This window comes from Dromaius novaehollandiae, chromosome 7, assembly GCF_036370855.1.
Source record: "Dromaius novaehollandiae isolate bDroNov1 chromosome 7, bDroNov1.hap1, whole genome shotgun sequence".
NCBI lineage: Eukaryota > Metazoa > Chordata > Aves > Casuariiformes > Dromaiidae > Dromaius > Dromaius novaehollandiae.
The window spans coordinates 35,109,922-35,137,867 of record NC_088104.1 but is presented as its reverse complement, the minus strand read 5'-3'; the positions used below and the strand labels follow the sequence as shown (position 1 = coordinate 35,137,867).

Genomic DNA, 27,946 nt, shown 5'->3' with positions numbered 1-27,946 from the left:
CACTGTAAAGCAAATCAGAGTGCAACAACACCTGTACTGAAGTGAAGTTGTTTTGGAAGGTCCAGAAGGAAGAGTAAGTCAGGAAGCTGAGCTGATCAGTAGTAGAACAAGAATGAAGACTGACTGTGTTACAACACCCTCGATTTATTATGACATAAGTCATCTGCTTCAACGACTCCTTCCTTGGTGTTACGTTCCACAGTGGGACAGGGTGAATAAATTCCTCTAATTCTTATGAGTCTTATGTAGATAACAGGATGTGTGGTACAATGTCACAAACCTAATGAATTCCTTATATGCTCCTAAAATAGCCCAAGGCCTGTGTTCTCTCGTGACCCAGACATCAGCTATCATTAGAGCTATCATTAGAAGCAGCCAGTCCTGCCAGGTCCTCCCTGTCCTGGTCACGTCAGCATCCAGCCACAGATGTATGACTCTGTCTTCAGTAATTCACCTGAATCCTCTGCAAACCAGTCTGAGATCTTTTGATAGCACCTGCCAAGGCTCATTGTGAAGCTGATAAAATAAAGGCGATGAACATGAAGACTTAGCAGTCAGCAGCATATAGTCTATAGGAATGATACATAAGAATAATTTCTTTGCTATAAATAGTGTTTTTGTTAATATCAGTCTCATGATACAAAGCACGTTAGTCACAAAAGACAATCATGTTAGAAAGCTTTTTCTCTCTCTCTCTCTCTCTCTCTCTCTCTCTCTCTCTCACACACACACACACACACACACACACACACACACACAGAGAGAGAGATCCCTGTAATGTTGGACAGGTGAGAGGGATGAATTAATTCAGATCAGAGCATACAACATAAATCAGCATTCCTAGGTCCCCTATACACAGGTATCCTGTGAGCCAGCTAGTCAATGCACCTTTTATTTGCAAGGTCATCTCCGTGATACAAAACTAGTGCAGTTTGAGTAAAGCCCCTGATTCACACCCCGTTAAAAAAAGTCTTCTCTGTCAGTGCACAGCTCCCTGTGGCTCAGGATGCTCCCAGCACCTGGATGCTAGCAGGGAGTCTCCGGGCAGGTGATGGTCTCCCTGAGCTGTGGCACCTCCAGGTGGCCCTGAGCTGGGAATCAGCTGTCAGGTGAGCTCACTTCCTGCCCAGGTCACCCGGGCCTTCCTGGTGGTGAGCTGGAGGGGCTGGGTCCTTGCCCTACCACCCAGGGAGGGCTGGGTGGGGAGCTCTGCTTGCTTCTTCTCCTGGGAAAAGATACAAGGTTTCATGAAGTTGATCCGCTATTTGGAGAATATTTGTGACCACCAAAGAAGAGATTAAAGTTTTAGCAGCTTAATATATACATCTCTCTCTGAAAGGCTAATCAGACAGCCATGTGAGAAATGCCAGTTATGGGAAAGGCTGTGGAATCTACACAAACAAGGTAAGCACAGCTTTTAAAAGAATGTCTGTAAAAGTTTGGAGGAAGGGGAGGATAAACAATGAAACAGAGGAGGTGAATGAAGGGAAGAAAACATGCTCGCTATTAGCTTTCATACAAGTTTTTGGGTAACGAGTTTCAGCAAAACATGAAATGTGCAATGAAACTTAGCAAAGTATAGAAACAGTCCTTCAAAGCTGTCCTGTACCCAAAATATTCTTTGCTGGTTCAGTATGTACCATGGCAAAAGATGAAGAAACAAACTAAACTGAAAAAGGAAGAGAGGTCTGTTTTTCCTACTGTGTAAGGACTTGTGAAAGAAGTTTAACAAGCTGAATTCCTGACTACCAAGTGCTTCCTTCAGCTTATTTGCTCTGTTCCCTCTTTGAAGTGAATGTGCTTGGTTTTTTGGGGTTTTTTTGTTTTGTTTTTTTTTTTTACCTCCCTTTCAAAGCTGCTCTCTTCAGAGTTCTTTGCCTGGTGGTTTTTTATAAGTTCTGGCTGCAGGCTGTCAAACTTAGATTTGAACCAGCGGCGAGCTTCCTCCAGGTTAACCGTGATCTAGGGAAGGCAGTGGTAATTAGAGCCGCAGAGCAAGCAGTTAACGTAGGCTGAGTTCTAGCTTTTGGCTCTGTGCTGGAAGGGGGAGAAAAGCAAGAGGAGTCTCCTCAAATTCTTCTCCTGTACGTGGGGGCAGGAGCTCACCGTGATCTCCTCCTGCATTGCTGTGGAGAGGCGGTAACAGCTGGGTGCACACTAAAAAGTTGTTTCTTACGGAGCAGTGAATCTTAGTGGCAGTAGTCAACACAGTTCTCTTTAGACACAGCACAAAATACAGAGGCATTGTGGAGAGAATGGAAAAAATGGAGGCTGAATACCACAAACTCCTTAGAAAGATGTGGAAAGACTAATAACTTTGCTTGAAGACTGACAAATGTTGTAGAGATACATATATATTACTCTTGCTATTAAGGTCTTTTTCTAACAACTGATTGAGTATTTGGAGTGATAAGTAGCATGTAAGACCTCAAGCTGGGGCACTTCTGTTACTTACTTCTTTACTTTATGCTGGTTAATTCCATATAAAAATATCTCAAAGTAGATTTTCATCCCAAACTACTATAGTAATGCATGTAAATTATAATAACCTGCATATTACTGTACAATAGTGCAAGGATGAGGTGATGCATGGACAAATGTGATCTCTTGGGTGGCAGAGGGAAATGTGTTTTGGATTGATGTTGCATAAAGAGCAACATAATAGTGGTTTGGGGGAAAATTACTTGGCCACAATTAGGTGGTTGTTTTGTTTGTTTTGTTTTTTTTCTGTTAAGTTGGAAATCCATTGATCCTGATAAAAACAGTAAGTGGTGGGGAGAAAGGCTTTTCTTACAAACTCCAGTAAATCTAAATAAATCATGCAAGAAATTGAAATTTAAATGAAAAAAATGAAGTATGATAAACACCAGTTCATTACTTTTGATTTGAAAAGATCAAGGCTCTTTTCACCTTGCTTCACCAGAGAATTTGAGATTCAAAGGGTCACACAATGCATACCCTGCAATGGTATCTTGTTACTTCCAATGATTTATAATTCTCATGTTAAATAGTCTCACCTGTTCTGATTCTATGCTGGCTTCCTTCAGTTTCTGTTCTGTTTCTTCTTTACATTTCTTCAGATGTTTGACTCTTTCTTCCAATCTCTAGGAAGAAAAAGAAGTGACATTATTTTCTCAATTACTTTTTTCATGGCACAAAGACAAAAATCTGCAATATTAACAGAATGACTTTTCCATTTTTTACTGTAAAAAGCTTGCAGTTTTATTGAGAAAGACATGGAAAATTATTTTTAAAGTTATATATAGTGTTAATCCACAGTGAATGTAAGACAGGTTTGCTACTTGAGTTTTCTGGAGCAGATACAGTAAGATTTGTAGGAGTATCTTTTTATATGAGATTCATGAAGTCTTTCTACCAGCCCCTTCTAGAGCCTTTTGGATGTTGTATAAAATGCTTCCACTAGTTTCTCACCACATTTTCATAGGGTGATCACTTTACCTGACACTGGTTTTCCAGCTGCTGCCCTCGCCTTCTCTCCACTTCCAGCTGGGTCTCCAGCTGCCTGTTCTGTGTTTGCATTTCATGTTGGTTTTTCAATAACTCTTGCATCTCATTCTGCAAACTTGTTAACTCTGTCACGAATTTTTGGATGTTCTGCGACTGAAGACAACACAAGAATGAAATTTCAACAACTTATTTCATCAGATCAGTCTTTTCAGGAAGCAGGTCAAAAGAACATACCTGTTCATAATTCTTCTTCTGATACTGCTCTTTTATTGCTTCCATTTCTCTCAGTTCAGATTCAATCTCCTGCAAATTGTTGAAAGAAAAACAAAACTTCAGGAATTTCTCAGGCTCATCTGCAGAAATAGGTCCCATCTAACAGTGTCCACCCACTGTCTCCTTATTTCCTGTCCTGCGGGACTGAAGTTAGGAGAACCAAGGCCCCAGTGGCAAAAGGGGAACAAGCAGGCAGCAGAGTTGCAAAGGACCCTAGATTCCTGCTCGGGGTCAGGTACCAGTGCTACCATATGTTCTATCAGCATGAAGGATGGAAAGGGAATAACCACCACACAAAGCGACCTTTGGCCCAGTCACCTGTTAAACAGACTGTATCCACAAAATGATAAAGTGGACAAAAGGCTAACTCAAAAATACACTTGGGGGGAGGAGGGGAGCTGGGACTCTGGCATCATATTTAACGTAGGATGAAAAAACAGGAAAGGCCATGCGATAGCAGCTATAACTGCTACTGGTCTTCTGTAAAGCATCTGGGTCCAAAGTCAGTTTTGTTTATTTTCCAGCCTAGCTCCACCACAAAGGTACAATGATAGCTCTACTTAGGAAAAGGAGTTCTCAGGTAAGATGTCTCTCTCCATTGAAAAATGTGCACGGACCTTTATCCTCTCTGTGTTCTGAGCATTGCTAGCTTTAAAGGCCAGGCAATGTCTGACTTGAGCTCTCTGGCTTTTTAGCTTTTCCTTGTAGCTAGCCAAAGACTTTTCCAGCTCTGTTACTTTCTGCCGTAGCTCCCTGTTAGCACGCGACACTTCACCCAATTTGGAGGATGCTTCTTCAAGGGCCTTCTTGAGCTAGGGGACAGAAAAAGTGAGTTCACATTAGCTGTAAAGATCATTTCATTTCCTACACCATTACTAAGGAGAATGCCAACATGATTCTCTATGTCTGGATTATGCTACAGCACCTGGTGATCTGTTGGGGTTTGAGTAATATTATGGTCAAGCTGAACTTTAGGATCCAGCCTTAAAAAGCAAAGACTATTTCTGCTTTTCACACTAGTAATTTATCCCTGGAGATTTCCATAAAATGTCAGACTATCCTTTTGAATTCACTGGAATGACTTGATATTAATGCCTAGGTCTTATGTATGATGGGGTATACAGTGTTGGGGGGGGGATACAGGGGCACTTGCAAAAGACAGAGCGCACAGACATCACTATGTGCAGCCACCAAAACACCTGTTTACCATAAGACAAAATTCTGTTTGCAAACAGGTGATGAACAACTCCATGATGATTGGAAAAGAAACAACTATTTGTCATGAACTGCTTTTTTCAGTTTGAAAACTGGTCACCTTTCTCTGGAAACCACCCACTGTAATCTTTTAATTCTATCCCTTTTCACCTCAGCAGATTCTCGCTGGGCAGCTTTTCTAGAAGCCTCTCGCTCAATGTTAAACTGCTTCTTCAAAGACTCCAAGCATTCAACGTACTTCTTTTCCTCAGTCTGAGCTTCTTCCATTAGCTGTTTCCTTTTAAGGGAAGAAGCAAAATCAGTCATTCACATGTACATTTAATGTGCTTTATTTATTAAACACTAGAATAGGAAAGAAAATTCCATTATAAATATTTCTTTTGTCTTGGTTGTACTCTGAGCAACACTAACGCTTAAGGATTTGATTTTGTAAAAACATACATACACTTCACATCTGCTCTATTTCCAAGGAGGTTCCAAGTGGCTACACAGGATAATTTTTTTTTTTTTTTTTTTTTTTAAACTTTAGGACAACTTACTTTCCTTCAGAGAAGTAGGTGGCTAAGCCTGTTTAGACCAAGGATAATAAGGCGACTCAGAAGGCACCAACATTTACTGTTGACTACTTTTAAAGTTTTACTTACTGGTTTTTAGTTTGGGGTGGGGGGTTTAAACAGCTATCCTGTGGTCTCTTTGCTACAGCTGTTGTAGACCACTTCAAAGTGGAAGTGATACCTGCTATCCTTTTGGACAACCTGTTGGCTGAAAAAGTGCCATAATAACCCTAGGTAAGCAGTTCCTCAGTACAGCAGAGGAGGCTGAAGAAGCTATTACACAAACAGACAAAGCAGCTCATTTATGTATTCTGCGTAAGTCTATCTTTACTATGCTGCTGGTTCAGGATGTGGTCAATACTGATACTGATAGATGAGAAAAGCCATAAAGCTCTGACGTTAGTGAAAAGTTATGTTTCTCCTCAGCTTTAATATCTTGGATCTGTTCTTACCTGCAGTCTATCAGCTCTTGATGCTCAGTTTCTTTGTTTTTCAGGTCATGCTGAGTCTGGATCAGCTTGTTCTGCAGGGTATTATTGGCCTGCAGAGCTTGTTCCAAACGAAGAGCAAGTTTCTTGTTGTCTGTTCTAGTAACTTCTAGTGCTTTACAAAGTGGTTCCACCTGGGCAGTAACAAGAGATCAGATTTAGGTTTACTCAAATGAAAATGCATAGACAGGAACATTGTTCCCTTCCCAGTTGGTGTCAGCTTACTGGAAGTAAGAGTGTTCACCCACTGCCTGATGACAAACATCCTTTTAGGCACAGGCATCTAGTTGGGATTCCCTACAAAGCTAATCCACAGACTAGCTTAGTCAGAAGGATCAGAATGTCTTGTCATATAACCATGACTCTCTTGGAAAAAATGCCCTTGCCAATAGTGAGTGTGTTTGGGTTGTGAGATAGTTATTTTTAAACTAAGTATGTTAAAGGAGGGAGGAAGAAAGCAACTCTGGTCCTTCTTCCCCCTCCATCCTTTCTGTCTCTCTTTTTTTCTTTTTTTAAGCTGCGTACATTTCAGAAATCTGTGTCCTTATCCAGCTGCAGACAGTAAAACCTTTACCTGCGCCAAGGAATCTTACTTTAGAAAGGTTTTTACTTGTTCTTTATCTTGATCTTTACTTGCCTCCTTAACACTTGGAAAATGATTTTCTTGCTCCACAGCCTAAAGCTGACAGAATATTTTGCCTCCATTCACATGAATGTATCACATCACACTGTTCTTGAATAAAAGGTGATTGGCTCAACCCTGAAGATGCAGTCCTGCCTATTACTATGGCAAAATGCAGTGTCTACCTGGCTGCTGTGCTGGCTTCCCATGGCAACCACTCTGGCTTGGCAGTGTTCCAATTCTGTTTCTAACCTCTGTATTTTCTGTTGACTCTGGCTCCTGAAAATGGAAATAGGATAAACAAATAATATATCATGTCTGTGCACCTCTTCTCTGATCTGGTGGCAATCTCATAGTTAGGTTCTCTGTTTTCACCATATGAAGTTTTGCCTGTCACTGAAGTTAAAATTAAGTTTATTCTTGCCTACTTCCCACAAGATGCATGAGACCTGACCAAGCAGAATATTTACAAGCACAGTTTTTGCAGAGCTAGCCATGAGCATTTGGTGTGCTTGGTTCATTGGTACTAAGTACATTTCAATGCGGCAGGAAAGGATATAGGAATCTTTCAAACTTGTCCTAAAGAGTTTACTAGCCAGAGCTGTGGGAAAGATGCCACTTCTCAACTATATCTGTCTTTACCACACTGCTAATTATACCACAGGAAGAACATCAGTTTCATTTACCTGTCTCTTCTGAGACTGCTGATTTCAGTGTCCTTGTGTCCGAGCTCTGTTTGTACTGCCTCCAGAGCTGCCTGCATCTTGCTATGAGTTGCTAACACATGCTCCAGCACGGCTGTCACCTTACTGTTATCATTCTTTGCTGCCTCCAGCTGGCACTGCAAGTTAGCCATCTGAAATACAAGAAATCAGGCAAAGGAGCAGGAAAATCAATTATCTATTAGTTTGATCACAGGATTCTTTTATAAGTAATTAACCTGCATGCTTGCAGCAGTGCCAAGAGTATGCAAGGGTTTTTAACACATAAATCGTTTCTTTCAAATACAGTCTTTGTCTTACTCCTATTTTAAGCCCAAACTAAGTTTCATTAATAGCTTCCAGTGCTTATGAACTCTTGGCACCACAGGAAGCACCACAGATGCATAAAGCTGAGTTTTTAGTCAGAAAACAGTTGTCAGCACAACTTTTCATCTGTATCTCTTTCATACAAGAAACACTCAAAAGGTTTTGGTCCTTGTTAATTTTCAGCCATTTCTTCATTGTCAGCAACTATTTAATTGAAATGAACCATCTTTCTAACTTGCATTTCACGTTCTTCACTCACCACATTGAAGTCTCCTTTGCTAAGCCCAGCAGACCATACAGTTTTCAATAATCTTGGAGTGAGAATGTCTATTTTATTCTGCAGTCTTTCTTCCATGTTCTTAATAGCATTTAACAGAATCCTCATGCTGACCTTAAGACAATCTCCACATTCAGAAGAAGACTTTCTTGAATGTTCATCTGGTTCAAAATGAACCCGGTGTAAAGGAGAGTGGAGAGCACAAGCACGTAAATCAAATTTCACAGTTTCTTGTTTTGAACCTGCAGCTGACCTAGTATTATGATCAGCAGACTTCTGCTGCCAGGGCCTTGCTGGGGATTTTTTTCTTTTTGGTGCCATTTCCACTACAGAAGTAGTCTGTCCTTGGAGACAGTGAAGACAGGAGTACAAAAAAGGGAGAAATTAACAAAATACATTCCAAAATATCTATTAACCAGAGCAGAAGTAAAAGCCACAATAGCAGATGCTACATCTTATCCCTAAGTCTGCATTACATTAGGAAGATCTCTTGACCCAAGTAAAACATCTTAAGGCATCCTTTACGACGTATGGTTTTAAGCTCTCTTCCATGATATTCTCCACAGCAGTGCAATTTCTCTCTGTATTCCTTAGCAGCGAGACGCAACCCTGACCAGCTTTTCTTTAGAAGTCTACGCTTCCCTCACTGTGATGTCAGCCAGCGTCACAGCTCGGCGGTGCCAGCGTGGCCCCCAGGTTCTGTGCACTGCTCTGTCCTGTTCCCGCTGCAAGACCTTCCTCTAGCTGCTCTCTCCATCTGCAGAGCAGCGGTATGGAGTACTGCATGGTACTTGAACTTTCCCCAGATCTGAAAGCTCTCAGGTCATGAACTCTAATTGTCAACGCAATTCCCAATTTCCTTTGATTATCTGATGGATCAGCCTCTATGATGGAGAATTAAGGTACAAGAAAAACTTTAATTTTGCTTCTTGGAAACAGATGACAGAAACAGGACCTCCTGTTTTCCGGGCAAATGTTCTAAACACAGTTACGATCTGTATCTAATTTCTACAGCATGGCATGCAGATTACTGATGCATCAATCATCAGTTTGACACAAACCTTCCTAGAAATTCTCCAACTCAACAAAAATGTTACAAGACTGCTATTCTAAGCTGTAAATTCAAGCAGCTGTACCAAGACTTCCTTTCACAAGCAAGAATAAACTCTCAACAGTATATGCTCTTCACAGACTTCCATTCCTTCTCAGTTACCAAAGCAACTTCATGACAGAGTGGAGTCTATTTTGCCACATAAAAGCTTGGTTTCACTGCCCAGGATAACAACTCTTCTATGTGCTTCTATCCATTAAGACAGAGTGAACGGATTGAATTAGAATAACTATCTGCCTTCAAGCAGGATAGCTAGTTGAGCTAAAAGTATTATCTGCAACTATTGGTTCTTACTGGGAACTGATAGTAAATCATGAGGACTATCCTTATAATCCCATAAGCTGTGTGCTTTCCAGCCTGAATACAAGCAAATAACTTGCATGAAAACAGGTCTGATACCTGTTTTAGCTGAGCTTCCATCCCTATGTTAATTTTGTTGGAATCAAGTTCTGTATTCACCTGTAAACTAGGATGCTATAGCTAATATTAAATGTGCTTTGTTCTTCAAGAAAGTGTGTTAAATCTGATTTCCAATGACTATTTAAACATTAGTCACAGTCTGAACATAATTCTGAGGGGTAAGAAGTTCTCTAAGTCCTATTGTACCCAAGTATATTTGGTCTCTAGGGCTGCACTGTGCATTTGTGAAGTTGGCTATTATCTAAATGTGCATCTGTAAGAGACTGCAGGTCTTCCTCTAGCTGCTGCACTTTAGTCTTAAGAAAAGCAAAGATGGACACAACAGAAAATGGAAAAATGGAAATGGAAAAGCATTAGCTTGACTGGAACACAGAAGCAGAGGGATGTGACGATTTCTCTTTGACCAGAGCAAACGTGTTTTATTTTTGCCATGTCCCATAATAGCAGGAGCATCAAGAGGATCATTTCTAACTTACCCTTGCATAGGAATAACTGTGCATTAGAATTAGTCACTTACCATCAGATATAGGCACGTTACATAAACATGTAGCTCTCTCACTTTTCTAATAATGGCTACACCCTCTATGCTGCTTTTTGAAAGAACCACAGGAATCTTTGCATCACTGCCCCAAATTCTATGACATATGGCATGCTGAATGAAGTGAAAGCTTCACTTTCAGCACCTCATCTACTGTCCAGCTAACTTATGCTTAAGAAAGATTACATATGCTTTCTATTTATGCTTACCACCATGGCTTGCCTCCCTCCTTATTAATTTGTCTTCTATAAACCTTTCCGTATTTCCAATGTTTCAATCAAGTTTCTACCCATATATTTGTTTTAAACTCCCCTAGTCCTTCTTAGCCATTAAACAACCTATTTATCAGAAATCCTAGAGATGCTATGTCAATAACATCTTGGCCTAATCTGTCACCCAAACACAGCAAGCAGTATGGGCAGGATCAAAGATGATTTTGATATAAAACTATCTTAATGTATGTGCTTAACATTGCACAAATAAATAAGAACTTCCCTCCAAATTAAATAGTGAAGAGCTAAGGTTAAACAATCTTATATTAGATGAACATAAAAGGGAAGTTCCCCCTTTAATCTGATAAACAAGATGCTGTGAGGTACCTGAAGTTTTCCTTTGTCATAGGCCAGTTTATTCTTGCTGTTGGTCAGCTCTGCTAGCACCTGCTGCACCTTCTGCTGGGCATGCTGAGGAAACAAGAGCACAAGTCACCATTTTCTAGGAAAAATAAGGCAAAAAGTAACAAAATAGGGTTTTGGTGCCCTGTTTCTCCCTGATTTCTTTTTTCTTTTCTTTTTTTTTTTTTTTTAAAAAAACTTTCCCCTGCTGAGTTAGAGCACTTTCCATAAGCTCTGGGGTTTTTTTTTTTGCTTCAGGTGGAAATTGTCAATTAAGTGAAACACTAAATGGGGGAGGGAGGGTGTGAGACCAAAAAAACTAAAAGAGGTATAAATACTTCCAGGCCAGCTTAGCCTCTAGGAAGAACCACCCAAACTAGTACAGATGGCCATAGGATGGCCACTGTCGAAGCACAGACAGCAGAAATGGAGAGATGAAAGATAAATCTTTGACAAGAGGAGCACAGTAGCAAAAAGAACTAGGAGAAGAATGAGAAAGCATTGACAAAAGCAAAATAAAATAATTTAGAATGACAGTAGTAGTTAAGGAATACTAAAAAATTAAAAATAAGGCAACTCTAAGGTTCTGAATGCTTATTAATTCATATTCTTTAAGCACGACTGCCAAAGGAGTTCTGAGTTAAAGAGCAAACAACATATATGTATGTTACAGACTAATTACTTTAGAAATGTAATCTTGATTAACAAATAATAAATATTCAGAGCATGTTTCAGTTGATTCTTCTTTAGCATCTTGATCTTACGACCTTTTCTGCAATTAAGTGTTTCTTAAGATCTCCAACTTGTACAATTGGTCATTACATCTAGTACTCTTAAAAAGACAATGGTAAAAGCACTGCAGACACTGCACTATTAAAATAGTGCTTGCAACTTTTCTGGAACCAGTCAAGTATACTGAGGCAGGTGACTGAATAGTGAAAAATAACTGAATGGGAACAAGGTAAAAATGAGAACTGGGTCCCAAAATGCAAATTGCCCACAGGGTAGGGAGTAAAACAGTTATTAACTCTTTGCTGGTGTATATAAGCACTAGAAAATGGAATGGAGTCATAAGACTTAAAGGGCATATCTAAATCTCCAATACCTGAGGCTTAGGTAGTCCCAAATTCCACACAGTCACTAAATCTAAAAAAAATAGAGTAACTTTCGAGAAGTTATTTTATCCTTTTGTTTTTATTATTTCCTTTTTTGATTTCCTAGCTTGATCTTGCACTTTCCATACAATCCAGATTATTTCAGACTGCAGTTTGATACCTGGTACAGTTACTTATTAGGTTATTATTATTATAAAGCGGCTTACTTGCTGGTGTTCCAGTGCAGCCAAGCGATCCAATAGCCTCTTGTTTTCTTCTGCTAGTGTCTGCAAAGAGGATTTCATTGAAGCCATTTCTAGCTATGAACAGAAAAATACAACTCTCATCATACCACTTTAAGATTTTCACAGTCACCTGACAAAACTGCAGTACTACATATGGATCAGGTACAGCTTCTACTCTTTCAGAGAGCCTTTCCCCAAAGGTGAAAGAAACTCCACAAATCATCAATCAGTCAGTCATGCTGACTTAAATTACCACACTAAGGAGTCTCTCATTTATACCACAAATGCTACACTTCATTTTCCAGGCTATGCAAGGGAGCTACACAGCCAAAACAGCTGGAAGCAGCTGAAAATTATTTATCACGTTTGAAATAGTGGCATGACAAACCTATTAATACAAACAGGGCCTTGTGTAAGTAAGCAGTAGGGTTCCTGTCCCAAAAGACATGCATATATAGACAAGAGATGTAGCAAACAGCAAAGTGAATACTATGACTATGATAATTAGAACACTATTTAGAACTGATTAATTAAAATAGAATAAGGAAGATGAAAGGAAAACTTATCGAAAGAGAACACACTGAGTTTAAAGAAGTCATATATATTGCAAGATACCTTGTTCTCTGTTTTTTCTACTTCCAGTTTGTTCCTTTCCTGTGTTATTTCATTTGTTGTTGTCTTTATCTGTGACAAAGAATTTGAAAAAAATTTTAAGTAATCTGAAAAATTTCTAGATTCATAGGAGTTCTACGTATCTATAAAACTAGTGATCAGGAGGTCACAAGTCAACTCTGAAATTCAGAAATAATATCCGCAGGGTTGTCCTGTCCTCTTTCCCTTTAATGCTCCAGAAAGGAGACTTTACTGGTCAAAATACAGAAGCAGTAGGAAACAGGAGCGTGTGTTACTTTTTGCCACAGCAATAGCAATAAATCGTCTTTCCAAAAGCAAAACTGGTATGAAAATAAGGGTTTTAGCAAAGTGGATCCTAAAACTGCCCTCAAGAATATACCTTTAAAATAGTAAGTTTTATGTACCTCCTGCTTAAGATCTTCCTTTTCAGCTAGCAGAGATCCCCTCTCTTGCAAAGCTGTCTCCAGTTCACCCTGCAGTCTAGCAACAGTACATTCCAGCAGCTTTCTCTGCATGGCTGCTGCTTCTTCCTTGAGGCTTGCTTTCTGCCTGCATTTGCCATGCTCTGTATGCAAGGCCTCCCTAAAGGAAGACAAAAAATAGCCAAGCTGGAGTTCTAGCTCAATACAGGACATGGAAAACAGAAGATGGCCTCCCTATTAAATACTAAACCTTCTGTGTTAATAAGTAACAAGTATTAGAGAAGCAGAATACAAGGTGGCAAGCACGCAAGGGGCGATGGAGAAGACAGAGGCTGCAGATGAGAAAACTCCTCACAGCTCTTTCTGAAGCTGAGCCCTCTCGTGTTGCACACTCTGCAGCTCTCCAAGAATGTCGGCACAGGCAGCATCCAGAAGTGAGTCTTGCTCCTGCAGCTGCCGAGTCATCTTTTCTTGTTCTGACTAAAGGGGAAAAATTACCCAGGCAATTAACACCAACATCAAAACAATAGGGACAAGGGTATTCAACTGACAAAGCTGTTAATGTATCATCAGGCTCCTGTGTTGTGCCTATAGTTCCACATGCTCCTAGGATACGTGTCAAAAAGCACAGTTACCTTACCCAGACAGAACTTTCTGTATTTTTTTAATCTCATTTAGGTTCTGATGGCTTCCACTTAGCTTCTATATCTACAGTCGGCATGATGCCCATTAATTCTTACTTGCCTCTTTTTTAGAGGTTCTTACAGGATATTTTTACAAATAATATATCACACCTAGATTCTTTCCCCTCCTCCTCCATAACATAGGCTTTTATTTGCAGTACTGAAATAACAGTCTTCGAAGCACATTAAAATCTTATTCTTCTTTTTAGAAAACTTTTTGGAACTGATAACTTAGCAAGTTTTAGAACTTATAACTTTAGAACTCAGCCTTTTTAGAACTTATATCACTATATGTGATATTTATATGTACAGTACTTTGCTATATTCCCATAGGTTATTGGTACTGTCTTGCCAGCTGCCTAATATCCAAGTTGCAGACAATTTTCTTGGACTATTTAACAGTAGACTACATACCTTAAGGATGGCCTGATGATCTGAAATGAGTTTAACATTCTCCATGGCAACACTTTGAAGTGTGGTGCTAAGGTCTGAGCATTGATGGCTTAAGTGGTCATTAAGGACCTAGTTAGATAGAGGAAGGAGGGAGATGACAAACATTTTCAGACTTTTTAGCATGGAGGGTGTCAGATATCTTCCAAAAATCTCTTGCAGATCTTCTTTTACTCAACCATAGCAAAAATCCGAAGAAAACACGTTTAAGCATGTAGTAACTTATGGTGCGGGGGGGAAGAGGGGCAGGAGGGAGGGAGGCAAAATTTAACCTACCAATCAAGAATAATCACTTATTAATTCTGAAGTCCAGAAAAAAGACAATGTTTCTAAATGAAGGCAATGGAAAAAGGATCCCTAATAACTTCATGTTGAGGTCAACCTTTTGTCCCACAGGCAGAGGAAATTTTAGCTAAGCAGCTGCTTTAGATTTATCTCATTAATAGAAATGCATTGATGTAGAGTCTAAAGGTACAAAGGAATATAAAGGCACTACCTTTAGGATACACAGAAGTGGGAGCAGCACTGGTTCTTCACATCTTGGCCCTCGATTAAGACACTTGCAACAAAGCTGATTTAAGTTAACTACTGTGAAGAAAACTTTCCAGCCTTAAGGTTAGGAAATCGTGAATAGTTACCTGATTGAATTTCCTTCATTGGAAGTTGTTCATTAGCCCACATTACCTGAGGGCACTGAACTTCATCTCCTGAGCTGTATTTGAGGCTTCCCAGAGAATGTGTGATCATTTCCCATTATAATCACTTGGTTTGCGATACATTATTTCCATTTTAAAAGATACAAAGAGGAACTATTCTCATTACCTGTACTTTCTCTGCTGTTTCTTGCAGGGCAGTTAGTTTAGACTGAAGCTGCAGGTTCTCTTTTTGTTGTCTGTTAAAGGACAGCTGTGCATTCTAAGGTGCAATAGAAAAAAACTTCCACTGATACAAACTTAAAATATATTGTCATTCAGCCAGGAACCTCACACATATCAAGTCTGTGTCTCATACTTACCTATTTCCTACTGCCACATGGCTCTGTGCTCTTGCAAGCACCAGACATGGCTCCTGTAGTACAAGCCTCTTTCCAAAATATACCTTGAAAGTAATAACCAAAGTACTATTGCTTGTTTTGCAGCTGCTTTAACTTTGCTTTGAAAGTCATGGTCAAATTCATATCCCTTCTCAGCTCAAACTTATTTGCCTCCATTATAATAAATCTTGACATTTTTGAAGCTAAAAGGTCTCCTACAGAAGTGCTAGAATTTCCAATTCAAGGAATCCTTTCCCAGCCTGCAAGACTGCACATCTAAGCTGAGCTTTTACTTCATCTTCACTGAAACTTATTCTTTCAAAGACAGTTTCTGGCAGCGCACACACTCCCTACAAAGTCTGTAAGCACACCCATTTACTGCCCAGTTGAGTGAGGTCTCCATTTTCTATAGCGTTAATTTACTAATCCATCTATTTTTCTCCTTTCTACGTGATAATTGTGTTACTGCAACTGTGTTTTGCGGTCAGTTCTAGACTTGCCAAAGGAGGCATCCAGATCACTGTTTTGATATTTCAATAGAGTATGAGAGTTAATTTTTCCCAAAACAAGTAGGACAACTCCAGGTTGGTAAAATAATTAACAAAACACATTTACTGGTTAGTACCCTTAGTGGCATTTGTCCATGTAAAAATTCTGCCTCTTAAATACGGTACATTTGAAAGATCTCAAATAGGTTGCTGATTTCTGTATAGCCATTTTCCTCACCAACAATCATTTACAACTTACTTTTTCTTCTTCATTAAGCTGGGAAATGATACAGTTCCTGGAGTCTAAAAATAGAAAAGAATGTCAGAACACGCTTTGTTATCTGTTTGGTAATTTTAAAAGGTGAAATTTAGATTTAATGTTTTATTTTAGTTAAGTTATTGAATATGCCACAAATAGATACGATTTCTACAAATGTGCTTTTCTTTAATGCTTTTATTGATGGCTTTAATGTTTTAGAAAAATTACTGTACAGCTATCATTTACTCTGTAAATGAAGTGCAACTTATTTCTCAATTTTACAGTTAAGCACACAATTATGTCACTCTTACATACACCACTTTTGTGATTGCTTGAGCAATTCAGATAACCCAAAGAGTGCAAGTTTCTTGTTCAGCTATTTCTCTACTGTATAAACAACTGATCCTGCCTATACTCAGAGCCTACATTTAACTTTGTAAGTTTTTGTGCACTGACAAGTTATAGTAGTCAGATCCCTGCTTAAACCATACAGATCTAAAAGCAGAAGTATTTTTGCTGTATTCTGAATCAGCCTGTCTGTAATAGCTACCCTTATTCTGCTCTGCTGGATGATATACTAACAAAATGGAAGACAAAAAGAGACAATTCAGAATAAGGTGGGGGGGGGGGGAAGTCTACCTAAAATGTATCATCTATGAAGATCAGTCAAAAGTTCTTCAATTAAAAGAAGCAAAAATCCTTGATCAGTAGGATTATTTGATACAGAAGAGAATTTGTATGTCTTATTTAAATTTGTCACTTGCGTGTGGATTTGTTTTGAAGAATTTTTCTGCCATCAAAGAATCTCTCACATTCAGCCAACTCTACCATGGCATGACAACATTCTCTCCTCTTGCCATGGCTTATTCAGAAATGCTGAATGCCTTTTGTGAACTGCAGGTTAATTACTGTTGGCATACCAGGGCACTTGTGGTTCATAGAAAAACGAACACAAAATACGGGAAACAGGAGCAGCTCTCTAACAGGAGGAACTAGAAATCTGAAATAGGTCCTGAAGGAAGGATCACAGGAAGAACAACTATACTAGGATTTAAGGCAGGGTTATTGTAAATTATCATTTGGGAATAAGGAACAGACTTTAGGTTAGAAATGTTTACCAGCAATTTTTACAAATATGTATCTTTTCCCCCAAGTGTGGTAAATGCCATTAACTCCCTTACAAGCAGCTACTTTCACATCAATAGACTGGGAATCTAAATCAGATCAACCAAAAGCTTATCCAAAATGCTTGTTCCTATATATGATGTTTACTACAGCATGTTTTTTTTAATCACTTCAAAAGACTCAATAGCAATGAGCATTCTACTTCCACATCAGTTCAGGAATCATGTGTTATAATTGCTTGCTAGATTGTCTCCTCTGAAAACAATCTATGCTGATGAAATCTATTAACATTACTGTTGTGTATTTGTTACCCTGATTATTACTGTGGCCAATTTCCTCTAAGTAAAGAGTCTTCAGAAACTCCACACGCAAACTAAGAGAAGCCTTTAAAATTACAGCACCTCTCAAGCTGCACTCCATTCCAGTTAACGGATACACCTATCACAAGTCTGGAGGACCACAGTAATTCTAGTGAGGTGCTTGTTTCCACTCACTGTGGAAGCAGTGAAAGCAGGGCTACAAATATATGATGAGAACTCACTGTCATACCCAGCTCAGCTTTCAGCTGTGTGCACTGCTGCTCCAGCTGCGCAGTTCTCTCCTTCTCTTCTTGCAGCCTCTCTTGGGCTAGCTGGACATCTTTACGCAACTCCTGGCAGTCCTGCTGCAATATCTGCACCTTCAATGATATCACAGATTATTCTTCAAGATGCAGAATTCAGTGAGGCAAACCTAAGCAAATTACAGAGCCCGAAATATTGATCCAACTGGAAAAGAAACAGCCTGGTCAGCTTCTCTTCTCTTTCACCTTGCCCCAACTAAACTTTATGCAGAAGACTCTTTCACGGCAAATAAATTTCCTTACGTTATGCAGTGTACATGTTCTCACAATCACCTTTACAAGACAGATGGAATCAAACAAACAAGTCTGTATTATTCAAGATTACAGAAAAGATCAAGCTATAAAAGATGAAGGTGAATGTGACATGCAAGGCACTCTACAAGTCTGGCTCATGCTCTGTTTTCTGAGGGATGTATTTTGTTTTGTTTTTATGCTAATTATTAATAGATCATTGGGTTAGCTATATCCATCAGAAAGTGATAGATGGATTAAAATGAGCCTTTGCTTCTCATAAATTCAATAATGCATCCATAATTTTTTCCATTTCTGCTGTAAAAGAACAGGAAAAGGATGAAAGGGATGTAGGAAAGAAAAATCTAGTAATTTCTAATACAACTTCATTGTAAATTTCAAAAATAGACAAAGAGACCTTGATGGTCATTAAAAAAAATGGAAAAATTAATTATTCAAGTTTTGATACTTTTCTATTTGCTTTGTTATTTATCCTTACTATTCTTACTGTGGCTATGAATTCAGAAGTGATACACTGGCTGCCTGTGGCTTGTATGTGTGTGCGCATGCAGAGAGGGAGGAGAGGGAGGTTGTTTTTATATTTATTTGAAGTATGTATTTCTGCCATATTTCTCCTCCCATCTTCAAAAAAAGCTACATAATACAAATGCAGCTGAGAGCCAAAATCTAGCTTTGTCATTATGGCAATTAATGGAGAAAACATTGTTACTCCCAGGACATTTAAGAATCTGGAGAATATTTTCAGAAATCTTGTTTTCTATCAGAAGGTTTTATCAGTACCTTCATAATAAAGACAATTTAATATTAAACAAACAGATGTAGCATCATTTGCAATTACTCATAAGATAACAAATGTATTAAGGTAGCAAAAGAATGTTAAACTCTGTATGATTTGCATCTTTTAGATTCATTTTTTCTGCTATTAGAAGAGTGAGTCAGTCTACAAAAATACAAAGATAAACCAGTCATCATCTTTCATCTTACTGGTAAAACTAATATCCATAAAACGATAGATACATATATAATCCTTCTGTTTTCATACCCCTCTGCAAACTGTTCATATTTCCTATCAGTTATTTTCAGAACTTTAAACCTACTTTATTTATGAAGAGACAGAACACATCCTTGGGACATTTGCAGAGGATACTAGAAGATGCAGAGGATAAGTAGCTGAAATGCTGAATGGCAGAGCTTTGATTCAGAAAGACCTTGATATACTTGACCAGTGGGTCAACAGAAACTGTGAAGTTCAATAGGGAGACTTGCAAGTCTCTGCACCGGGGAGGAACGACCCCATGCATCAGTATGGCCTGGAAACGGACAGAGCAAGCAGCAGCCCTGTTGAACAGGATCTGGGGTTATGGTGGATGCCAGGTTGAATACGAGCCAGCAGGTGCTCTCATTGCAAATAAGGGAAACCACCTAATGGGCTATGTTAGCAGGAGTGTGGCCAACTTTATAGCTGTTATTTCCCCCCTTTGATGCTGGTGAGGACGCACCTGGAACACTGTACCCAGTTTTTAGGTCCCTTGGTTCAAGATGGAGAAAATGGAGAGGGGACAACAGAGGGCTACAAAGATGGTTGGGGTCTAGAAAATGTGACCTATGAAAAGAGGCTGAGGGAGCTGGTCTTATTTAGTCTGGTGAAGAAGAGGTTAAGGCAGGATCTAATTGCAGCAGGGTAGTTACAAAGATAATGAAATCAAACTCTTCTCAATACTGCCAGATAATATAACAAGGGACAATGGCCCCAAATTTAAGCTTGGGAGGTTCAGATTGGGAACTAGGAAAAGTCTTTTTAACTGGAACAATACTGCAGCACTGGAAAAAATTATTTCAAGAGGCTGTGGAATCTTAGTCCTTGGACTCTATTAGACAAATCCGCCACTGATTCAATCTATTATTGATGATACTTCCTTCAATCAGGAAGTTGGACTAGATGATCTTTTCTAACCAGTGTTTGTATGACTCAGTTTAAGGAGTTTTTCTTTTTTTAAATATATACTGTATCACACTTGAGCAGTTGTGAAGTATTTTAACTGGTCTTTAGGCAGGACATACAAGCTCTTGCTTTTCCTCCCAGATGATAAAAGGAAAAAAGATACAAAACAAGAATGAAAAAGTTTCTCAAACCTGCTTCCGTTCTGCTTCTACTGTTGTTTCCATGTCCTGTACATGACACATCATGGTTGCTTGGGATTCCTCCAAAGATTCCCGCAGGCTGATCTCGTGGGACAGATGCTCCATTAGCTGGGGGGGGGGCGGGGGGGGGAAGGCACCCTCCTAATCCAGGTCTAATTAACTAGATTGGACAAATACTTTGAGATCATATATGAACAATATTCTGTCTGAGATATTTAGTTATGAGCACAGCTGGCAGCCTCCTTCGGGTTGTTCACCAACCAGTTTGTGTTCCAAACTTGCAACCTCGACTATTATTTAAGGATATTCTTCAAAGCTTCAAATAATACTTAGCAAATTCAGCCTTCTGCTAAGCTTTTTGCTCTTGTACTTACGTCCTGCAATCTACAGTTCATTTTCTGTTTTGTGTTCCTCAGATCCTCAGCTGCAATTGCTACATCCATCTAAAGAAGATGAAGGGAACAAATATTTCTATCCTGTCCTATCGTGTTCATGACTATCTCAAAAGCAATAGGTGTTATAAAATGCAACACCCATGCTAAAACCTACCTAGAATTTGATTTCTATCTCCATTCTGATGTTCTCTGTTCTGAAGCACTGAATAGAAGAGTGCAAGCACTAAGAAGCAACCAATTCTTTAATACAGTTAAGGAGATTAAGTGACATACTCCACTGAAATTTTCTTTAACAGAGAGAATACTAGAGGTGTAAGACTGAAATAGAGAAATTTAAGTCCCCAGAAAAACAGAAAAGCTATTGAGAACTCCACATATGAAAACTAGGATGAACTTAAATCCTGAAGAAGGGAGAATTACAAATTTCAATTATTTTTATTCTTGATTTGTTGTATAATTATTTCTTTATTGGTGGAACCACAGAATCTCACTGTCAAAATAAGTTTTCTCTTACAATCAATGATAACAAGCAGTATCGTACATGCTCATTTCCAACAGAGCATATCTTTCATTTATCTCAGAGATCGTAATACTTTAAGTACTACAGATAAGCCTGTTAATCCTGAAAACACAGTAAAATCATAATCTATGTGACAACTTTTGTACCTGGGTTGCAGTTCTAATCTCCAGAGCAGCACTTAGTCTTTGAACTTCTTCTTTTGCCTTTTCTTCAGCCTCTTTCATATCACTTAGCTGCTGGCATAATTTCATTGCCTCTTGCTGTACAACCTTCATTTCCTGCAAATGCTCTTCCTGCATTGCATTCAGCTGCTGCTCCAGCTGGGCTGCCAGACAGAAAAGAAAAAAAAAAAAAGTCACTGACAGAAGAAACACATGAAGGCATAATAAACAATGAAGAGGTTAAAAAAATATATTTCACTACCTGCATGCTTTGGATTCAGCTCCTTTTCCGTCTGCAGACAGGAGATGTTTAATTTCAGTGTCTGTACAACACTCTCTACCCGACACATTCGATTCACCAGCGATTCACAGTTTTTCCACAGTGTATTTTCTCCCACAAATGCTACCCTGGCCTGCACAGGACTTACGGCTGGGTAGCTAGCAGGTGCCTCGAAGGTCTTTGAGTGGAAAAGACCAAGGCTGAAAAGGAGAGAAGATTGACCTACTACATATATGCACACATTCTGTTGTATGTATGCATTACAGATATGAAGAGATTAGAAACCACATTTCATACTGCTGGAAGGTTTCCTTCCACCCCTGGTTGCTGCAGCCTGTTCCCACTGACTCTGTCAGTATGAGCTCCCAGGGGAGGGAAGACCAAAGCATGGCAAACGGGTGCAAAGCGGGACAATATGAGGGAAAGTAAGGAAAGCCTGAGCTCTCCAGTAAGGAAAGGCTTTGCCCCTGCTTTCTCCCCACCTCAGCCCGTTGACGCCGAGCGTCTCCAGGTCTCTCGCCAGCGCGCTGGCCTGCTCTTCCACCACCCTCATCCTCTGGCGCAGCACCGCGAAGGCCTCGGGCGCCGTCGCCTTGACGCTCGTAGGGGAGACGGTTGGCCTGGCCATGGCGGCGCCGGCCGCCGCTCCCGTCTCGCGGGGCTCGCGCCAGCGCTGCCCGAGGCACCCCTCGCGCGGCAGCGGCAGCGCCCCGCCTGCCTGCCTGCCTCCCTCTCCCTCTCCCTCTCGCTGTCCTCAGGGGCCCCAGGGGCCGCGGGCGGCCCAGCCCGCCGTCATGGCGCTCCTTCCCCGCTTCAAACCCGCCCGCTCCCCGCGTGGCCACCGCCCCGCGCATGCGCGCAGAGCCGCGGCGGGATGTCCGCAGGCGACAGTCCAGAACCTGGGACAACGCACGCCGCGGCGCATGCGCACCAAGCTGGACGGGGGGGGGGCAGGGCATGCTGGGAGTTGTAGTCCGTCCGTCCCCGCCGAGGAACGGCGGTTTCGGTGAAGCGGCGTGAGGCGGTGATGTCCGCCGCGGGCTCCCCGGCTGCGCTGCCCGGCCTCGCGGGGCCTGGGTGCCGCGTGGGTCGCTGTCGGTGAGCGGGGTCGTGGGAGGCACATGGGAGACTGCTTTTCTTCCCTCCTTCTCTCCTCGCACCTCCCTCCCTCTGCCGAGGAGCGGCGCTGCTTTGGCAGCCTCCTTCGCACCTTCCCCTCACAAAATGGCGGCTGGCCGCAGCCGTTGCCTGAGCGCCGTGGCGCAGCTGGCATATGCTCTTGTCACGGGCCACCGGGGACTGCCTTGCACCTTGGCTGTGACTTAAACGCCGGTGAAGTGCTTCAGTGCAGCTGTGTGTGTCGCATGTTGCTTTCTTCTGATACGGAATTTAGATAGCACTCAAAATGAAGCATGTTTCACACACACACAAAAATTGAAATAGTTTAATGTTTGAAGGGTTTAGAATCAATTTGCAGGATACGTAGACCCAAAACTCCTTGGAGGGGATGCTCTGCAGGACCACCCTAGCCTGTAGGCGAAGAGTTATTTTTACACCTGGTCAATATGCTGCATATCAAATGACCCATCATTAATGGCCACGTGTTCACCTTGCGCTGTAAGCAAGTACAGCGTTTTAATGTGCGTGCAGTCAAGTACTACAGGTCAGTCATCTTACTGAGCTGTGTCGTCTCCACTAGCACCTAAGGTGTTAGTCTTGAAAAAATACGCCATTTTGGTCCACTGCCTTTCATTTTTGTGCAGAGAGGGAACCTGTCTTTGTAGCCTAATGGCTAAACACATAGCTGTGGAATTGGTAAGGTGGTGTCTGAAATAGGCATCAAAGAGCAATGCTGCAAACATCAAGCATTAGATATTCTGGGGACTCAAGCAAAGATATTTAAGACATCCATACTAGAAATTTAAAATTTTCTCTTTTTCACTTTTGGCAGCTCATCTAGCTCCTGAGGGGCATCTATGTATGGCCTAACTCTTCCCATGCATTGAACAAGGAATATGAGCACCTAATTCCCAGCTGAGGATTCAGCAGAGGCTGCAGAAACACCTAGGTTCGGGTATCACGTTCAGTGTTGCAGCACCTAAGTACCTTTTGACAACCTATCACTTGGGCTCATCTTTGTCTGAAGCTTCTAGTATGTTGAGGTAATCCTATCTATCTGCAATGCTTTTGGGGGGGGGTAAAATGAGTTGTGGGGCATGTTGAGATTCTATTATGAAATATATAACTGGAAGTGAAAAGATTTTTTTTTTTTTTAATTTGAAACCTATCTCTAGATGGCAGCAGGAGCAACTGTGTTTACTGGAACAGTCTAAACATGGTGACTACACATTTTATAATTTGTGCAGCTGCATCTGGTGGCTGTCCGTTGATACTGGAAAGATCGTAAAATAAAAAAAAATTACTAAGGTGCCACATATATAGGATGCATATATATGAAGACTTCAATCCACATGTTTAAATGCAAAATTATTATTATGAATTTGGAATCTAAATCTTTAAAAGGTTTCTGCAGAATATTTAAAGAGAATTATTACAAGGACAAGTACAACACATGATTTTTGCTATGCTTATCATAATGGAAGAGCAAGTATAGAGTTAAAACACCTTTATTTTATATGTTACTATTTTTGGTACTGTTACTATGATCACATTCTTTCCTTTCAAAATTTGTAGGCTAGAGCACAGAAAATTCCTGGAGGTTGATCAACATGTTTTTGCTACCAAAATGCTTTTTCATAAATAAGGTGCTGTAAATAAAGACTGACAGGTCTGTTTATTGACTTAGTACTGACACTGAAGTCTTTTGAAAAAGAGAATACTACACATGGATGTTTTATTCTATATTCTGAAATTCTGATTTCAGAATTTCAGTATGGAATTCATAGCAGCTTTTGTAAAGTATGAACCAAGAAAAAAGAACATGCATACTCTAATAAGAAAATGAAAGAAAACCCAAAGAAGTCATCACTTTCTTCAATAGTTCTTAAGTATACCAGGTTTGGATTAGATTCCCTTCCACTGAAATCAGCAGAGGTTAGCCAGTGTAATCTATATCACAGTTCATTCTTACAAGTTTGAGACAAAAAAAACAGTTAACTTCTTTCATGATTCTGTGTCCAGTAGTGGATGTTAAGGAAATGTACCTGGACTGAAATACGTAAGACAGAGTTAGATCTGGTTGAACAGACCTCAGAAATGCTTTCTGCTGTGAGACCTCTTTATATCATCATTCTGGTTGGATGCTATCTTTTCACTCAAACAGCTGCTATTTTTTCCAAGAAGTCCTTTGACTAATAGGACACTGAATGGAGACAGATACTAAATACCAGCCTTCCATACATTTTTCTGTAAAAGGGGACTATATACAAAAAAATGAAGTCATTAACTCAGTTATTGTAATGGACATTTTACTTATGAGAGTTGGAAACATGGAATGCTATAATGTAGGCTTTGTAAAATACTCAGTTGGCCAAGGCATACTGTCTTGAAAGTTGACTTAAAAAGAAATTCTGAATTATTTCAGTGGGAACGGAGTCAGATCAGAGCTCAAAGCTTTTGAAAATTCTCACTGTCATGGCTGCAATGGAAACCTGGCATATTAGTCCATAAATATAGATGAGATCCAAACTGGGCCAAAACAATGGCGGGACAAGACCGTGAACTTCATTTTCGGAGGATCATATGTCTGTGGTACTCATAAAAAGCACGGACAAACATAATCTAGGCTACAGTTGTACAGTAATAACAGTACATTTTGCTCTTACTTGCCTAGTACCTCCTGCTGAGTTTAGAGAGAGGCAGAAACTTATAACTGCAAACAAGAAGAGCTGATTGTCTATCAAAATTTAATCAAGTTTTGCATTCTGTTGTGTTCTGTAAAGGAATATAATCGATTTCACTTAAGGATCTTTCGGCATTACTGATTTACTTTGAGGGAAGAGTTGCAGTGCTTCTGAGCAAAAAGAACCAGAAGTGGGCCTAGAGTAACACTGAATAGGGACCAGCACTGCATTTGGTCAGTAACGTGTATATAAGAAACAGGAGCCCTTGCCTATGAGATACTGCCAGGAGGGTTGTGAAGTAATGTGGATGTGAAGGAACCTAAAGATCCTTAGAGGAGAAAGGGATTAAAAATTATAAATTAAGTCACTCTTAAGCTCCTCACCTAAGAAAGAAATGCATAAATAATGCTGAATATTAATAATAATATTGTTTTTATTGTATAGTATGTTGGTAACAACTGACTTTGTACTCAGGCTGTTCTCTGATCAGAAAATAGTGATAAAATGGCAATGCAGGAATGCCTTTAGCTGGGGCTTTACACAGTAGAATAACATGTATCGTGAGAACATAAAAAGAGCAACTGATATGTAGGTCAAATGGAAACTATATTTCAGAGTTGCTTTCTTGAGCTTAGATAGGGTAACAGTGTTTGACAGAAAGATACTTAATTCTGAAGGCACTGTATAAATTTTGTAACAGTCAGATCAAACACTTCTTAATTTAGTTTGTACTAAAAGAAGAGATTGATCTGAGCTTATTATTCACATTCTTTATCTTTGTCTCAGAAGTTGCTGTATAGTTCATCCAGAGTAACTTCATATGAAAAACGTAGGAGTGAAAAGTATACATCAAGCTGTCTGTAGCATATTTTTCGTGGTAAAATTTTCAAAAGAAAACTGTGATCAAAGACCTGAAAAATGAAATTAAACAATTTGATATACTTTTCTGTCCCAAATATCCTGCCCAACAGAGTTTCATGATAGTCTTCAAAATAACCTAAAATGGTATTTTATTTTTAATATTGTTTACATGGCAAGAGGAGATGGGGCAGCCAAGTGCATTATGATGACAGATCACCTACTTTTTTTCTCCAAATCAGTATTATCGTCTGCACAGTTTGCCACCTACATATATGTCTGTTGGACTCATCACTGCTGAACAAAGTTGCAAGCTAAAATGGAGTAGAAGCATGTTTTAATTTGGGACCCAAAAACACAGGTGTACTTTTTTTCTCTAACAGAAATACCTGTGCTTTGTGTGATGTACATCAGCTCACATACCTCAGGAAAACTTTTCAGTAAATTGTACAAAAATATCTCATAATTTGTGTAATTATTTGATTGTTACAGCAGTTTTATGGCTTCAGTCTTATTTTTGTATATTGTCTCCAACTGGCTTTTCAGTCTGTTTTCAGCCTTTTCAGGGAATGGGACTTTTCCTGAGAAGTTTTTTCACATTCCAGTAGATTTCACTGTCTAAAATGTGTTCCGTTTTCCTTTTCTGTAATGACATTTCCTTTAGTTATAGCCTTTTTATTGTTTTGATAATTCCTTTTTCTTTTACTTAGATTTGGCATATATTTGTAGATCCTTACATACTACACCTGTCATTATTTAACAAAGTTTTATTCCAGCATACATAAAATACTTTCCCTTTTCATGGTTCTGTTGATCTTTCTGAATTCCTTCTACTGTTTGCGATATGAAGGAACCTAGAACTGGAGTCTTTGTTCAAGTTGGAGTCTTAGCTGCCAGCACTCTCCAGTGCTTGTCTTTAGATTTCTTTTCTTTTCAGCTCACTCAATTGCTTGCCCTTCCAGAACTTTTTGGTATGAATTCACATCAGAGACCAAATACTAGTACAAAAGCCTCTATTTCAGCTTCCTTGTGTGGTATCAGAGAATGCTGCAGCAGTAGATGAACTTGCAGTTTTGAACTAATTAGTGGAACAGATCAAATATGCATAAATTGGACCAGTTTGGGTGTTCAGGTTAGCATTCTGCAAAGGAAGATACTTTGTACGACTAAGAGCCTCTACTCTTACAGTATGTTCTATCAGTTCTCCACTGCTTTAAGTCTGCTTTTCTAGACTGTTGTTTTGATTACTTTGTCCCCTTCCCTTAAACTACTTTCTTTTGTTGCATCAGTTACAAGCTGTAGAACATACTAGTGGAAAGTTTCTTTCATGATTTGTCTTCACTCTGTCTAGTAGCTTTATAATGAATAATATACTGACTTCGGAGTTTCCTTGGCCTATGCTGCCAGATTCCATCATGCTTTCATTTAATTCCGAAACAAGCATGTATGTTTTGTTTTGCTATTGTTTCTTGCACATGTAGAAGGCAATAAACATAAATATGCTGAAAGCGCTGTCCTTTGGTCCTTCCTTAAAACTGTCCTGCCCTGTTATGTCTGCAGAACTTAGAATTCAGGTTATCAGTATGTTTCTACCACTGTGGTGATTCACTGGTAATACCTCTGTACTTCTTGTGCTCCCCAGTCTGTTTGCATCCATCTGTTCTTGGTAGTAAACGGTCAGATCTTTAGGAAAGGAGGAGACTAGCTTCCTAGCGGAGTATCATGAAAAAGATAAGGGTTATTAGCTGCTATACAGTCTTACAATAAGTATGTTATTAGATGTACTTTATAATACAACATTCTGAGTATTCTGCATAAGGTACATTTTTCCTCATCATGCTGCTGACATAGATTATTTTTACTTCATATACCA

The 27,946-nt window shown here is 39.7% G+C and overlaps 2 protein-coding genes across 10 annotated transcripts in view; one reads left to right on the top strand and one right to left on the bottom strand.

Moving 5' to 3' along the window:
• Positions 1-124: 124 nt before the first annotated feature.
• CCDC150 (coiled-coil domain containing 150) lies at positions 125-22,288 on the bottom strand. 9 transcript variants are annotated; one of them, XM_064515135.1, is made up of 24 exons: positions 21,895-22,288; positions 21,395-21,612; positions 21,118-21,296; positions 20,431-20,499; positions 20,048-20,164; positions 17,590-17,719; positions 15,916-15,959; positions 14,958-15,050; positions 14,100-14,207; positions 13,358-13,482; positions 12,985-13,162; positions 12,563-12,631; positions 11,930-12,022; positions 10,594-10,677; positions 7,307-7,476; positions 6,806-6,899; positions 5,963-6,132; positions 5,107-5,233; positions 4,359-4,553; positions 3,703-3,771; positions 3,460-3,621; positions 3,018-3,104; positions 1,843-1,962; positions 125-1,225 (listed from the first exon to the last, which is right to left on the bottom strand). In XM_064515135.1, exons 1-24 carry the CDS (start codon positions 22,038-22,040, stop codon positions 1,106-1,108), a joined length of 2,967 nt encoding a protein of 988 aa, XP_064371205.1. In that variant the 5' UTR covers positions 22,041-22,288; the 3' UTR covers positions 125-1,105. The 9 variants fall into 9 exon arrangements, with proteins under 9 accessions (XP_064371205.1, XP_064371206.1, XP_064371208.1 ...); XM_064515136.1 differs by having other exon boundaries at positions 11,930-11,989; XM_064515138.1 differs by lacking the exon at positions 1,843-1,962.
• Positions 22,289-23,553: 1,265 nt separating this feature from the next.
• The window catches only part of HECW2 (HECT, C2 and WW domain containing E3 ubiquitin protein ligase 2), a 200,615-nt gene continuing 196,222 nt past the window's right edge, over positions 23,554-27,946 (top strand). The window contains exon 1 of the mRNA XM_026101132.2: positions 23,554-23,574. The gene's annotated coding sequence lies outside the window, so the exon portion shown is untranslated. The remainder of the gene's footprint in view (positions 23,575-27,946) is intronic.